The sequence below is a fragment of the Pseudopipra pipra genome, chromosome 12, assembly GCF_036250125.1.
Source record: "Pseudopipra pipra isolate bDixPip1 chromosome 12, bDixPip1.hap1, whole genome shotgun sequence".
NCBI lineage: Eukaryota > Metazoa > Chordata > Aves > Passeriformes > Pipridae > Pseudopipra > Pseudopipra pipra.
The window spans coordinates 12,799,718-12,815,924 of record NC_087560.1 but is presented as its reverse complement, the minus strand read 5'-3'; the positions used below and the strand labels follow the sequence as shown (position 1 = coordinate 12,815,924).

The window sequence follows — 16,207 nt, the reverse complement described above, 5'->3', positions numbered from 1 at the left end:
TGAATTGAAGCATCTTTAGGAATTGTTCCCAGACTTGTTAACTTCTTAACCATCCAAGATACACCTTGGAGATACACCAAATGACCTGTTGGCAAGGATGGCTTTTCTCCAGAAGGAGTTATTTGGAGTATACCTTAAGAGTTGCTGCTACCTAGTTCTTTAGCTAAAACATTAATCTTTAAATTATTACGTAATTATTTTATTCTCGTTCATGGATGGAAGCAAATATTTAAGGGTAAAGTAATTCTGAAATTGGTGTTTGGCAGTAGGATTATTTCATAACTTAATTTTTGGACAGAAACTTTTAAGTCAGTCTGGTGAGGAGACTGAATGTATTCTGCATGATTTCTACAGTACAGACAGAGTATGGTATCTTACATTGCTGTAAACTTGGCTAGTTATATAACAGTAAAGATTTAGGCTTATATAGTTTGTTACTGAAAGATACCCACCTTAAGCATGTGGGTTTGCTCATGGTCTGATGTTGTCAGCACTGGTGGCTGTCATTTAATTGCCCAGCAGATGTTGCACTGCATTTCTCTTGCCCACTGTCACTTCTGTGGCTGCCTCCAGCCTTGTAGCATCATGGACCTGGGCCAGTGATTCATTTCTAGTCTGTGCAAGATTTTATACTCATCTGTTATTTGTTATCAACTGAGCTGTAGATACAAAAGTCCATTCTGTTAGATCTTTGGTGATAAACAGAAGGATTCTGGGTGATAACTAGTACCGTGCAGTCACTGATCTGAACCTATCTGTAGTAACCACTGCCTTCTGTTTTGAATGAAAAAATTAATCTGTTACCCCCTGTTTTTTACTAAAGACCTCCCCCAGCTTACCATAGGAGTGCCAGCTCAGTGGTCCCTCTTGACAACTTGGTAGCTGTCTGCACTTTTCAGTGCTGTGCCTCTGGTGTGTGATTCTGAGGTTTGTAGTCAGCAGGGTCTGGACATGGACCTTGCATGGACTCGTGTTTCTGTTTGGTGAGTCAGATCCTCTCACTGGTCCCGCTGAAAATTAACTTCAGAAATACTCTGACTTATCAGGTTTTCATCAGCTATGAAAGGGCCCCGCCACAAGTGATGTATCTCGCTGTCCAGGAGAAAAGTTTGGTCTTACGTGCTTCTCACCATCACAACAGTTCTGGCTGTGTGAGGTGCTGCTGTGATGGGAGCATCTGGATAAGCACAAGCACAGGGAAAGAGAGCAGCTGTCTGGGGAATGATACAAGTTGCTTTATCCACAGTTCTGGTAAAGAGTGGAGCGAATCAAGTCAAAAGCTATGCCTGCTGTCATTGTCTGCCTCCAGACATTTGACTCTGCCTTGGAAGTTGGTCTTGGGCCAATCAAGAGAAGAGCCATCACTGTTGTGACTCAGAGTCAGCCTTGCTGAAATCGTTAGTTAAGCCAGCACATAACTGATCCTCCCCTCTGAGACCAGGATCAAGACTTTTCGTTGGTATTTTTTCCCCTAACTGGGCTAATGGGATTCAGCTTATGAACTTCTTGTTATCTTAGTTTCTAGTAAACGGAATTAAATTTATGCACTGAACACCAGTTGCTCTCCCTGGCATTTCTAGGACGAATCCTGGACTTGAAGACTGGAACAGTAAAGAAAGAGGGTCAGCAGTCCTCAATGAGAATGTGCATGGGATCCAGGCGCTCTTTCATTTGCAGGATGAGGTATGCATTTACCTTGGATTCCATGATTGTTCCAGTCCTGCCTCAGATTGACTGACTTCAGACCTTGCTTAAAAGCCAAAGCTGTAATGACATTCCCATGAAGCATTGCTAGAATGCTTGCTTTTGGAATTGGAGGAAAACTGAAACCTGTCTTCCTTTACCATTAATGACCAAACAGCACCTTGTTTGTGTGTTGTAGTTATTCTTATTAGTGTGGGGTGTAGGATGCTTTTTTCAGAGAACTTCATGACCACTTCACCCCTGGAATGTTAGCCATTGTCTCTTCCAGTTAAGTTGTTTGAATCAGTACTTTAGGAACAAAGCTTTCGCAAGAGTAATGGAAGCCCAACTCTGTGTATTTTTTCAGCAAACCAATAATATTAAAAGAATCTTGAAAATAAACAGGAATTCAGTTGCAAACTAGCCAGCTATGTAGGAATTAACCTAAGCCTGGTATGAATTACCAGATGTCAGCTGGCTGATACTAGATAAATGAGTAATTGTTAGAGGGTTTTTAATTCGCAATTTTCCAACCTCTCCTGCAATGCTTGGGCTTCTTTAAAGATATTTGCCTGCCCAGTGCTTTTCATCGGGGCTCATGAGCACTTCTGTTGTTTTAGGTGCTAACAGGCTAAAATGCCTGTTGCTATTGCAATAAATTTCTGTGTGGTTAAGAGGGGAAAGTACATAATTGCATCTGCAGCCTAAATACAATATATGTGCTGAAAACAGCAAATGCGAAATTCGTCAGAGAGTGAAAAGCACAAAGCAAAATATTTGACATATTAAAGTACAGATACCTATACTTTGGTTTTGTGGTGAATTTTCTTCGTCCTGTGAGGAGACTGAACGTATGGCTCTTGGGCACCATTGTAAGGTGTTTATACACTTTATGCTTGCAAGATCAGACTTCACAGATAGAGCACCTAGAGCACTTTTCCCCCCTTCACTGGGAGGAAAGAAATTCAGTTAGGAAGAGCAGCACTGGGAACTTTGCTGTTTCTTCCTCCAAGCTGCACACACTGATGGTGTTAGGAGGGCTTTTTTGTACACAGAAAACCAGGCCTAATGTCCTGTTTGCAGTTGTTCCCCAGCTTTCGAAACAATTCACATTGCAGTTATTTCCTAGCACCCTGTTTCTGTAAACTCCAGTGCACCAGAGTGATTGTACAAATGCCAATAGCCCCATTGTTTTCTAATTCTAAATCTTATTTTAATTGTTCATTCCATCTCCTTGGCAATGACTGAGAAGAAAAAAAGAAGGGGAACTAAAAAAAACCTTCTGGGAAGAATGAGCCTCAAATAATGTGAACTTTCCTTGTGATTGCTTCTTTCATTGTTATTATTCCTTTTCCCATTGAAAATGAACTGCGTTTACCCTTCAAACTATTTACTCAGCTTCAAATGAATTTTTGAAATTATACAGTTAGGCATGGTTAGAAATATAACAAAATGCACATCAATAAGTGTTAAAGTTTCTTGACAGTGTACATAGTTTGATCTTGCAAACATTAGTTTAATGTCTGTTGACATTGTAGCTGGGCTATGGCAGTCAAAATGCTCTGTCCAGGGGAGCTACTGGAAAACTGAGATTGGTTTGTGTGGGTATTTGGTGTCCTGACTTTTGTTCTTCTCCAGTTTTCACCCTCGTTTTATGATATTTTGGAGAGTGTCTATTCTTTAGCCACCCTTGGAATATCAATTTCAAATAATTTTTAGGTTGAGGGAGTGCAGAAGGGAATCTTTTTCTAGTCTCTTCTATTTTTCTAAAATAGAGAAAATATTTGTAGCATACCTAAAAAGCTCAGCCTGCGGAAGCAGCACATTCTGAGAAAACATGAATCTGCAACTTTTTGTCAGAAATAAGTATCCATTATTGTCTACTTATATATGCTAATAAAGATCTGAAAGTGCATTTTCATCATGTATATTTATATTTATATTTGAGTCCTATAAACTGTTAATTTACTTTTAGGTGTGGAAATGCTCCTCTGGATCATTTACCTCTGAACAGAATAACAACCATGAGAAAAAGATACAGGTACTATTATTTATTTTACCACAAACTTAGTTAGTTACCATTACCTCAGTGGGAAATGGGAGTGCTCATGCTCTCTCCAGGAGTGCTACCTGGACAAACACCTGCATTAGCACACAGCATAAAACAGCCCTGGGGCTGGGGATAGGAGAGCTCACCACCAAATTCAGCTGTGCTGGAGTCGCTGGGCCTTTTTGCAAACAAAATCTTTTTGCACATGTCACTCAAATTCTTTGTCTTAACCAGCTCCATCTCTGAATTAAGCTTCAGTATCTTTCTTGGAGAAATATTATGCAAGACAGGTAAAGCTTGAATAGCAACGTAATGAAGCTGACAGTGCACAGAACTCTAGGTTGACACTTGGTTGTTTCCAACATAACTTACAAATACCTGTAAGTCATTAACTGTCATAGTTTAAAAGCACAAAGCTATTCTGCATGTCAGTCAACATGATATTTTTGTGTTTCTTGTTCATTTAGGAATGGCCTTGGCCCAGTGAAGGAAGGAGAAGCACAGTATGCTGTTGTCCATTGCACTGGCTATATCAAGGCATGGCCACCAGCAGGTGAGTGTCTCTCATGGGAGATGGTGTGCACCACACTGTCAGTGGCACCTGAAAACCTGGCTCAGCTTTCTTTGCTTCTGGAAAAACAGGATGAGTTTTAGTGGGGTCACCAATTAAAGCTCATCTTGATAACAAGAAATCAGTTGTTGTTATTTACTCAGGGCATCCCCATTTTTCCATGTGACACCCTTCTCGATTTCATTGGCACAGAGCAACTGTAGGAATTGTCAGTAATGCAGGATTCCAGCAACTGAGAACAAAAGTTTTCAATCTCATAAACCAACATAAAAATGGTCTGATTTGAAGAAGATGGATGCAAAGCATGTGTACCTCTAGAAAACACCAGCTAATACTTTACACTTAAGTACTGAATTGCAAGCACCTGTGTATGAAAATTTGTAATTACAGTTTAGGCACATGGGTCTTCACAGTGATGGTGTTACTTGAGAATGTTCAGTATTTGTGATAAATTCTGGTTTGAGGCTGTTTTCTTGGGAATAAGTCTTGGCATATTGCTTTGAACTACAGAGAAAAACATTTACCTTCTGGAACTCAATATTACATATGGGAGTATTTACCTTTGAAAAATTCAAAGAGGAGACAGAGGAGCTCATCCAGACATGGTTATGAGCAGGGTTATTTGACCTTGGCGTTTGCAGGAGTTGTAGAGGCTGTTTGCAATGTGACAGTGCTGCTGGCATGAATCAAACCAGGAGCTGTCCTGCCCTTCTGCGGTCGTGTACCACAGCCATAAATCCCATTTATCCAGAGATGATGAGTGCTGAGAGGTGGTTTGTACCAAGTCTTTGCAGTGGGGTGCAAACACCAGCATGCAGATGTGAATTTCTTGTTGGGTTTCTGCTGAATTGCAGTTTGGGAAGCAGAGGAAAACTTCCCCCCTTGTTGCTAATGGGATTTAATAGGAGTGAAAATGTTCCAGTTTCACTTTTATCTCAAAAGAGTGAGAGCACTGTGTGTGTCAAGTGTTCTGAAAATGGCAGGTTTTTTTCTGTTTTGTTTTCTTCCACAAAGAAATTAGCTTTTCTATTGGTAATTCCAAACATAATTGAATTCAACCGTGATATACAGGATGTCTCTTCAGGAATGTGCAGGTCAAATAAGATTTCTTTCAGCTCCTTGCTTAGCTTGAATGAGAAGCTTGCTGCATGTTATGGGATGTTTAAAGAGATCTAGCACTTCAGGGGTGTATGTTGCTAGTGCAGAGCTGCAGATGCATGAACCTGCACTAGATTATGACATTGGCAGCGTGTGCCCTTCAGCCACCATTTCTGCAGGACAGCAGGTATGCAGTGCAGGAGCATGGGATTAAAAGGATCGTCTGGATCTTTGAGTGCCCAGTGGCCAGGTATCAATCACATTGTAAGTTCCAGTTTACGTTAGCGAGATGTTTTCCCTGTCTCCAACTCTTCCAAAACCTCACTGCTTTCCCATGCCTAACAATCTCTTTAATTTTCAGTCCTCATTATTTTATGGGAAGTTTTTATTTCACTGAAGATCAAGTGGGAGTTTTCCTGCCTTGTGTCTCTGTCTCTCTGCAGTGTTCTGGTGCATTTCCAGAAGGAGATCATATCCTGACAGCCTGGACTTAGCACAGATAATCCAGCCCACTTCTTCTACTCTCCATTCTCACAGTGCATTCTCTTTATCCTTGTGACTTTTCTCTGCACTTGTTTGTGTTTTCACTTTCCAAAATGCAGGTCACTCGCACTATACACTATTGTTTCAGATGAGATTGTAGTGGTGTATAATGCAAACAGTATCTCCTGTCTTGACTGGCAGTGTATGATACAGCATCCTTCTCTTCTGTGTAGTGCATCCTGCTGGCATCCTCAGTCATTTGATATATGTACCAGCCTGCCTTCTCCTCAGTTGTCAGCTGCAGATCTTCTTGCTTTGAATTGTGTGATGCTTCAATTAGTAATACCAAGTTCCATCCCATTTCTGTTGCTGTAGCTTATGACTGTTATTAGTCCCCAAGTGCATGCTTATGCATTTAGTAATGTTGGATTTCATCCCATTTCTATTACTCCACTCCTCAAAGTCACATGGTGCTCTCTTATGATATCCCAGTGCTCCTCCACAATGTTAATTTCTCCAAGCTATAGCACAATCCTAAGGGATGTTTTCGATTTTGATGGCCTTGTGTGGAATTTCAGTGGTCTTTTGTGTTACCATCCAGATTTTTAGTCATATTAGTCATGACTGAGTGCCTTTTTCAGGGCACATAATGTTGAAAATTGGGGCCTTTTTCATGAGTGTTTATTTACCCTCCCAGTCTTCCCTACTTTGTGCTGGTGGTCGTCATGCATTCATTGACTTTCAGGGTTGAGTGGGAATATCCATGGGCTGAACTTTTCCCCTATATTTTTAGGTAAATAAGTGGTAACATACTGCATTTCTTCTCTTTTCCTGTGGTAATTCTGATGTGTATAATCTGCAAAGCAAATGAAATAACTGCAGCAGTAATGGAATTTGCTAAGGCCTTTCTACCCTGTAATAAAATTACATTTGTTCAAATCAGTTAGAGAGCAGCAAGCCCTGGCCTTTGCATCATCTCTGGATTCTTTGAAATAAATGGGCTTGTGCTAAATCACTGTTTAAAAATTCATCTGTGGAAAAGATAATTTTCATTTATTTTTCAATTGCCAAGTGGGCACTCTAATATAAACTCCAGATCCTTTTATCTCAAAGCATACAGTGTGGCATGTAATATACAACACAAAACATACTTTCAAAAACAAAATAACAAATATTTGGCAAATGCACTTAATCTGTACTTAACTTTTTTTGTTTAGCACTTGTTATTTTCTCTTTTTGGGTTGAATTGCATTGTCTGTGGCCGATGTGTAATTTTTTTAGTCCCACACTGAATATAACAGTCAGTGGTGATACAGAAATATCAGGAACTGCTCTGTGATCATTATCAGTGTGACAGACTATCAGGTTTGACAGTGTTGCTGCAGTGAAGAGTCTATGCAAATCTGTGAAGTAATCTGGGTACTTCAAATACGTAAAAAAGAATAAGCTACAGACAGCTGGCACCAGTATGGTGGCATATTTTAAGGACTGGGTTTTTTCTGTTATGGCTCAGGTCTGTGGTCAGCATGAAAACATTTTGCACATCTTGCCTGCCTTTGTGGTTTTTCTCACTTTTATGGAGCAGCAAAGCTCAGGTACTTGCAGACTGCCTTTAGCCCCCTTTTCACTGAGAAATGGAAGAGAAAACTCAGGAAGCATCATGCCTCATTCTCTGTTCAGGCTATGTTTGTTAATGGTCCCTTCATTCACCTCCATGGTGCCTGAAAAGAGAAGGGTAAAACTAAGATCAAGTGCAAAACCCAGCATGTGATACCTACATGCTTATATCAGGTAAACTTTGTGTGGAAGTCAAAGGAAAAAGGAGTCAGGTAATCCAGATGGACATTGCAACCAGTTATGTTGCATGTGAGATTGAATAGTGAGAACACAGAGTTGGGTTATTTTGAATGAGGTAGGAGGATCGCTGGTTTGGAACTGGGTGAGCACCAATTCCAGCCTTTGTCCCTTTGTTCCCAGCAAAGCAGCACAGCTAGAACTTGTCATCCTTAGCCTAACAGTACTTCAAATTCATAACCAGTCACAAAACTGAGAAATGCTGACCTTCTCTTGATTGTTCCATTTTCAACCTAGGCAAGATTTGCTTTTCTGCTGTGTTTTTTCCCCTTTGAACATCTCCTTCCTGGAAGGAAATGAGTCTTCTGTGGTCCATATGATATTTTCCTAATAGGTTGTTTTTTTCATGCCATAACAATTGATGGAAAATATTTGGTGTAGAGAGAATATACAGTCTGTCAAGATAATGGTTGTTTTCTGTAAATCAAAGCCAGGACCAGCAGAAAAGCACATAGTGAAGAAAAGGCTTAGATAGATACTTATTTCAAAAGCTTTCAATAAAAAGTCCCAGAATAATGTCAAATTCAGATAATGTTGAAATCTTTTTTTTCTCTTTAGTTAAAAAAGAAACATTTTAATCTTCCAAGTCAGACTTACGGTAACGTTCTTAACCACAGCATGCCGAAGCTGTTAGGTTATTTTTAAAGTTTTGGCCAGCATTGGACATTTGTGCAAAGTACTCCCTTCTTCCAATACAAAACAAAGTAGTTGCCTGAATATTCCTTGCAGTGCCATCATTTTCAAGGCTTTATTTATTTTTTTAAAGAAAGAAGAATTTAGTTTTTATTAGGATTTTCCACAAGATTTTTTCCTTGGTATGCCATAAACATGCACAGCTTTTCTTTTTATGAAAGCCTTTTTCCATTGTTGTGCATGGGAGATAAAGTCACACAGTGCAGTTCCATCCCCAAGCAAGAAACCATCAGAAATGGTTCTGATGGAGACAGACATTAGCAGGGGATTGCTAATGATCTCTGGACACTTAGCTTACATCTTTCTAAAGACTTGTAAATCATTTAATTTTTAGTGTAGTGAAATAAAACCACAAGTCCACTAACACTGTTCTGTGTCTCACAGAGAATATGGGGCAGAAGGGTAGAGAAAAAAAGGCAGAAGATGAAGCTGTTCTGGTGTTGAAGCCAAGTGGAAGCTCTTTGGGAAAACTGAAAAGTTCCTTATGTCCACACAAACACAAGCCATTGCCCTGTGGGAAACTGTTTGCTGGCATAAAGGACACTTGGAAATTAAATATAACCTCTGACGGCACCGCATTCTATTTGTGATGCTCAGTTGCAGGCTTAGCTTTGCAAATTGTTGATATTAACTGGAGCAGGCACAGCACTGTGTTTATTATTCAAGAGGAGCGTGTATTCGGTGTTGAGAAATAAAGTCTCTTGCGGGGTTATGCATAAAGAATGTGAATAACTAATGTATGTTTATGTTGTTGATGTCCCCTAAAGATCAGTTTCATGGCTGCATTCCTCCAAGCTCTTACTTTTTTTAGAGATAATGATGGTACTTGGCGGTGTCCAGGAGCAAAATTACATTATGTTAAGAGCTGGACAAACTGGTATTAAGTGCAGTGCACATATCTTTATTTACCTGTCCATACTGGAGTATGTTCAATAAGAAGTGTGCTAAAGCAAAGTAAATTTCTTCTGCAAATGCATCCTCCCATATAAGCACAGGCACAGTTGAATCGTTGGAACTACCAGCAGAAGAGTAAAGAAAATAATTTCCCTCTATGAAATGCTGCCAGTAATGGCACCTACATTGCAAAGCAGCACACAATCATTTTGTCATATTTTTTCTCTAGGCACTTCAGGGAAGGGTTAGCAGTCCTCCCTGGATCATGTATTGATTAATTCCAGGCAGATTGGTTTTTATTCATAGAGTGTCTTGTGGGATAACCCAACTAATATATTTTCCAATGTGTTATACAGACAGAATGTAATCCACCTTGGGGAGGAAAAAAAAAAAGGGTGAAAATTATAACAACAGCCTCCCTTTGTCAACAGAGTGACGTCAAAAATAATGTTTCTTAGCTAGGTTTAATTTTGGAGATTGTTTATGTTGCTTTGAGTTTATTTGAGTTTATTTGGGCAATAGCAAGCATGGACCAAGTTCCTAAAAATGAAAGCATTGTTGAAAGCTGCAGAAAAAAAAGATTATGCAAAGTGGAAGCCATCCAGCTGTATCTTTGCTGTCCTTTGCAATACTCTGAGCCACTAAGGAAATGACTGAGAAAGCTTTTGAAGTCAAGGGAAAATACTTTAAATTTGTCCTTCTCGAATGAAAAACTCTGTTTAAAAGGGATCTTTTGGTAAAGGTTATCCAACTGCAGTGCCTGGAGTTATTTCCTTGAAACAGCTCTTGTTAGATGGGACAATAATGCTCCTCTGTAAAACTCTTGAGATCCCTTCATAAAATCCTAGTTATCAGTCAGGGGCTGCAAATGAAGCTGTGCCCCCCAGATTCTGAGATTAATCGCAGAACAAGTTTGAATATATATACAAAAACATGAGGGGTTTTCTTTCATACACTGTGTATTTTATTTTATTATATAGCTCAATGAGGACCAAAAATTACCTGTAAAGTGCTATTTGGAAGCTGATTGTCAGATAAGATTCAACTATTTCGATACAAAATAACTTCCTCAGAGATGACTTCAGTTCATTTGGCAGCATTTATAGTCATTTTTCAGAGGTGTCATTTAAGAAAGTGGTGTGTTGTCATCCTCTGCACAGTCCAAAGATTGACTTCCATTGGGAATTATAAATTTAGAGAATAAATTGGCTGTTGTTTTGTAATTGATAGCTGCTTTGCAATTAATTTCATTAATGCTTGTAAGTGCCTCTTAAATGATTCACTGCCTGTTGTGACTGATTTATTTGAAACGCCTTGTGAAAGAGTTTACAAATCACTTAAAATAAGTCAGTGGTTCACTCTTGGAAGTTGTTTTTTCAAGTGCTTTATAGGAAATTGGTATCTCAAAACTGGAGTTGGGAAACAGCCTTTACTAAAGGCTTAGCCAACGAGCAAGTAAACAGTGTTAATCTGGATGTTCCTATTTCTGAAACACTGAGATGGAAAATAGTACACATGTATGTTTTGAAATTACTCCTGTGTTTATAACAGTAACTCCTGTTACACAACTGAAATAAGGACTGTTAGGAAAGCATCCACATTTTTTCAGTCTTTCAGCGTAACAACCCAGATTTAGTCCATTATAGAAAAAAGTAATACCAGCTGTTAAATATGAGCGTAAAATTAGTGATAAATTTAGGCTGTGCCTTGTTTATAAGGCTCATTATAATATATTATTTGCAAAGGAAACTGAACATAGTGTGCATGCACTGACCATTTAAGTGACCCCATGTTTCCAGTAACATGCTGCAGAACCGTACTCACGGAAATCTTACTGTCCATCTCACTGTATAATGGAATTTTAGTATCTGCTTTGTCTTCAGCAGCCAGAATTGCTGCCGTGGGTCCTGTGTATGCATGTGAGGATTGAGCATAACTGAGACAGATCATCTGATCTAAACCCAGAAATAATGACTGAATCCTAGAGAAGAAAATAAAGTTATTTTTTGTGATTTAGAGCATCTAGAACAGTACAGAACCAGGTTAGCAGCATCTATATTTAGCCCAATTTCCTAATTGTAACAATATTTATTATCATTTACTCTAGGAATGACTATACCAGAAGAAGATGCTGATGTTGGACAAGGTAGTAAATATTGCCTCGTGGCAATAGGAAGGCTTCAGGTAATGGCAGTCTTTCCTTATACAAACTATTTCTGAAAGCATGATCACTGTTTTGGTTTAGTTGTAAAAGATTTGTGCAATGTTTTGGTACTGGACTGTAAATTCTAACATGCCTCCAATATATAAAGTGCCTTGATGTCTGTCTGCAGTCAGTCACTTTCAACAGAGCAAATGAAACTGTAGTTTTGGTGCATGTGTGTACTTAGTCCACTAAGAACAGCAGAGATACTTCTGAAGATGGGTGTGTACAGATCTGCCATTCTTTAGGGTGTGTAGGGCTGGGATATTGTAGAAAGTGAGAAACGTGGCTGTACAGGTGCTGCAGATGGTGGGTTAAAGTGGCTCCCAAAGCCCGTGATATGCTCCCTGCCATTTTTCCATTCATTCTCTCTCTCTTTGGCTAATCAACTACTTCAAAAACTGTGATTGCAGTAGGTATTCTGAAAATGGCAAAGATAAGGTAGTCAAGAGGCACTTCAGAAATCACAGCTTTATTCTCAGTGTGTGTTGTGTTGTGCATTCAAATGAGATGTCAGCCGAAGGAACTGGGAGAATAAAATTTTACTTCCTTTTTGTCCAGACAGTTGCAATTGTTGTAGTGTATTTTCTTCCTTTTTTCATTGCTGACAAGAGCTCAGAGCAGCCGTGGTGAATCTCCATCACCGCGGCAGGGAGGCTAATTTTTATCTTCCTGGTCTGGGAATTCTGCCACGGGGGAACGTGTCTGAGCCTCTTGCATGATCTCCTGCACTCATTGCCATCTGCTGGGATGGTATCACTCCTTCAGAGGAGAGGTAGAATGACCTTTCATTACAGCACAGGTGCCAAACCCATCTTACCTGAGGTGAACAACCTGCCAATGTGAGCACTTCGGTAGAGTGGGTCTCCATTGCCATGGCAGAGCTACAGAAGTGTTGCAGGATGGTTTTTAGGTTAATCATGCTTTCATAATCAAGAGTAATATATTCCACTAACAGAGAGAAGGAAGTTATGGGGATTCATATGTTACAGCTGCCAAAGGAAGATGATTTCCAAGAAAATCACATTAATAATGTATGGAGTGTCAAAGCATCTGTTCTGTCAGAAGAGCCATCAGGGTTTGTGAGGGAGGGCAAGAGGAGGCTCTGTGGGTGGGTTAAATCACAGAGGAGTCAAGGTGCTTAAAAACTCTGTTAAAAACTCTGTTAAATTTTGTTCTCTAACAGCAAATAGAAATCTTGCCTACAGTTAACTGGCTAATCAGCTTCAAGGCAGCAAAAAAAAGAGATTTTGCTCATTTTGCATTGGGACCGTAGCCCCAGTAGGATAGAATGGATATGAAATGGCCTGATTGCACAGATTTCATGCAGAGAGCTGGAAATGCATCGTTCTCTCTGGTGAGATTTAGAGGACTGTGTTTTTTCATTATGAGCAGGCACTTGCTGGCCTAACATCCCCTGCCTCAGCCTCTGGAGGACTTCGTTCAGGTTCTGTGGTGTTTTGAGTAAGGTTCACATCACCTGAAATATGGGTGCTTAGTCTGGACAGTCCTGTAGGATATGTCTACAGATAGTGTGTTGGCTTCCTCTAGAGACTGACCTTCCTATCCTAAAACAGGAGGACTGCATTGTTCTCTGAACATTCTTGGTTGACAGAGATAGGAACCAAGATGCCTAATGTGCCTGCAGTGTGAGATGAATCCAGCTGGACTTACATCCTTACTATATCCCTCCTTCTTGGGAATTTCTGGTGTATTTGTTTTTCTCTTGTGCTGTTAAGTATAGATGAGTGTCATGGGATGAGGTATTTGGTCTGCAAACTAGACTAAAGGATGTTCTGTGTTGTTTATCTGCTGTTGTTTTATGTATGACTTCCTTCAGTAGTGAGGAGTGTGCCAACAGATTCTGTTCTTTAGTTACGTAACCAAATTTGACTTGAGGTGACTGTTGTGTGGACTTCCTTGGTCCTAGGTAACCAGCTCTCCAGTGTGCATGGACATGAATGGTATGTCAGTCCCCACTGAGTTCTTGTCTAGGCACAACTCTGACGGAGTCATCACCTTTGTCGACCCAAGGTGCATCAGCGTCATTGGCTACCAGCCCCAGGTCTGTGACCACTGGGAAGGTGGAGAATGTTTAGAGCTAATGAAGAAAATTCCATTTGCAAACATGAAATCTTTGTAGCTGATAATTCATACGTTATGCACTAAATGCTTTTCATTTTTCTTTGCTGTCCACGCCTCTGTAAAATTTTGTTTTCCCCTTTGGTATGTGGGATATCTTTTTATACCTTTAGATCTGATTAGAATTCTAACAGCAAAGTGCTCTAAACCTTGTGCAGCTTTACAGTGAAGACATTTCTGTGATAGAAAGTTAACAGTGCTTGGAGAGAGTTTTAATCCTGTAGACCTTTGCTTCTGCCAATCTATTGAACAGTAAGCAAACATCGTTTATGGCATATATTTTCCTTTAGGCTTACATCTGCTCCTCTGAACAGGAGGCTAGTACAGAACTGAGCAGAATAGTAAATGAATTCCTGACTACCGCCACTCACCCTCAAATAACTCCCAACAGTTGCAATTTAAAGGCAAAAATAATTTCTTGTTCATTTGTTTTTCAATTTATTTTGATTTTAGATAGCCTTATAATAACTATTTTTACAAAAATCAGTGCCATAAAATGAGCTGTAGTAGAGAATGTCAGTCTCTTCAAGGCACCATTCCACAGTTATAAAAGAAGCACTTCAAAATTTTCTGTACATACATATATCTGTGCAACAGTACAAATATAACGTAGGACATGATGCCTGCAAACCTTGTTTGTGTGATTCATCCCTGATTAACTGACTAGTCACATTAAGGGTGGTAGACCTGGATTACTTGCACATCTGCTCATGGATTTGTGTTGTGGTTTGGGTTTTTTACACAGGTTTATGTTTTGTTCTAGGATCTTCTGGGGAAAGATATTCTAGAATTCTGCCATCCTGAAGATCAAAGCCATTTGCGAGAGAGTTTCCAACAGGTGCTGTGTCCTGCTCCTTTTGTTCCACAATTTGTTATTTTTGGTACTATTTTGATTACAGAAGTAGCTCTTATGTTTAGCATCTCAAGGTATTCTGTTATGCAGGAGGAGTGCCAAGATACAAAACAATTTGTTGGTCAGTTTAGAAATTGGTTAAGCTGCATAATAAATGGTAGTTTATTATGCAGCGTGTATTGATAGTATTTTCAGAAAATAAGTCATCTAGTTATATATTTTGTTTTATTCTTGCAAAGAATTGTTTGCTGCGCAGGGTGAGCTGCTTTGGAGATGCCTGTGTAGATCCCTTTATGATAAGTGGTAACCAGAAGTATTTACATTCCAAGATGAGTTGTTGATATGGAAGTAGTTACACCTCTCTGTGATGCTGGACTGTTTTTAACTTAGTTCTCTGCTAGCATAGGTGACGTGCTTCTTCATGTACTTTAATGGACTTACACCACTTTACATCAACAGGTAATTTTGCCCTTTTTCCTGTTAGAAATTGAAGTGTAGAGACAAGTAACAAAAAAAAATACAACATATAGAAAAAGTTAATAATTTGGATTAGTTTTTACCATGGGCCACAATTACATCAGCTTTATCAATGGCATCTATTCCATTGTAGAGCTTTTCTGTTTCAGATTGGTCTGGGCCATGCAGGAGCAGTGCTTTCCCCAAGCTACTCTGCTTGTTGCTGGGCTTTTCAGTGCCTTTGCTGCAACACTAGAACACACAGCACAGGACATTTAACTGATTACTGAGGCTCAGTTATCTAAGTGGTTCCAGATTTTCTGACAACAGGCTTACAGCTCATCCAAGTTTCGTTGGTCCATCTCGTTTTGGATGCTGATATGTATTTTCAGCTGTGAAACATGGATATGAAATGACTTCTAAATAATTCATATAACCAGCTATGTATTCAGGCATGGCATGAAAGAACAGAGCTTGAAGAGCCTCTCTGGGGAAAACAGCTAAATTCTGTTCAGTGTCCATAGAACAGATTGTGAAACTGAAGTTATGGTCTCTACAGAAGCGTTGGAGATAGTGTAAGATATCAGTACTCCTGAACTATTTCTCATCATCCCCTCCTTCAAGCAGGGGCTACCAGTCCCATAGCTGATTGAGTGAGCACTGTGCATCCACTTCAGTGTCCCTTGCACAGACTGAGTTCAAACAGCAGCTGAAGGCTTTTTAAATTCAAGATGTTGGATCACATGCAGAAGCCTGTCAGAGCTCAATGCTTGAAATAGGTCACCACACCCAGACATCTTCTCTGCCCCACCTTGGTTGGGGATATGATGCTGCGGCTGAATCCACTCGAGAGGTACCTGTCACCAGGAGTCAGGTCCTGCTCTCCCTTTTCTCTCCTCCCTGAACTGCTCCCCACCCTTTCTGCTGCCCTGATGCTGGCACAGATGGACTTGCTGGGCAGGCCAAGGGACTAATTGCTTTTGCATGGAACCAGCTTTCAGCTGGTTCAGCTCCCTGAACTGGTGCCCGATCGCATCAGCGGCGCAGGAGCAGTGAGAACACATACGCTGTTTTTCACTGGTGCCCAAATGATTGATTCCACTAATCTATCCAAGAGACAGTGACAGAGAGCTGCTGGATAATAACACACCAAACATCCCTCTCCAGTGAATCCATGCAGTGATTGCCTGGGGCTCAGCAGGGCTGACTAACTAACATTGAGTTAAT

At 40.0% G+C, this 16,207-nt stretch overlaps 1 protein-coding gene across 6 annotated transcripts in view; it reads left to right on the top strand.

Annotated features, from left to right (window-relative positions):
- ARNT2 (aryl hydrocarbon receptor nuclear translocator 2) overlaps positions 1-16,207 on the top strand; it is a 97,506-nt gene that overhangs the window by 53,961 nt on the left and 27,338 nt on the right. For all 6 annotated transcript variants that reach the window (XM_064668953.1, XM_064668956.1, XM_064668955.1 and 3 more), the window contains 6 exons: positions 1,581-1,683; positions 3,659-3,724; positions 4,201-4,286; positions 11,434-11,510; positions 13,460-13,594; positions 14,435-14,509. In XM_064668953.1, coding sequence (XP_064525023.1) covers positions 1,581-1,683; positions 3,659-3,724; positions 4,201-4,286; positions 11,434-11,510; positions 13,460-13,594; positions 14,435-14,509 — 542 coding nt within the window. The remainder of the gene's footprint in view (positions 1-1,580; positions 1,684-3,658; positions 3,725-4,200; positions 4,287-11,433; positions 11,511-13,459; positions 13,595-14,434; positions 14,510-16,207) is intronic.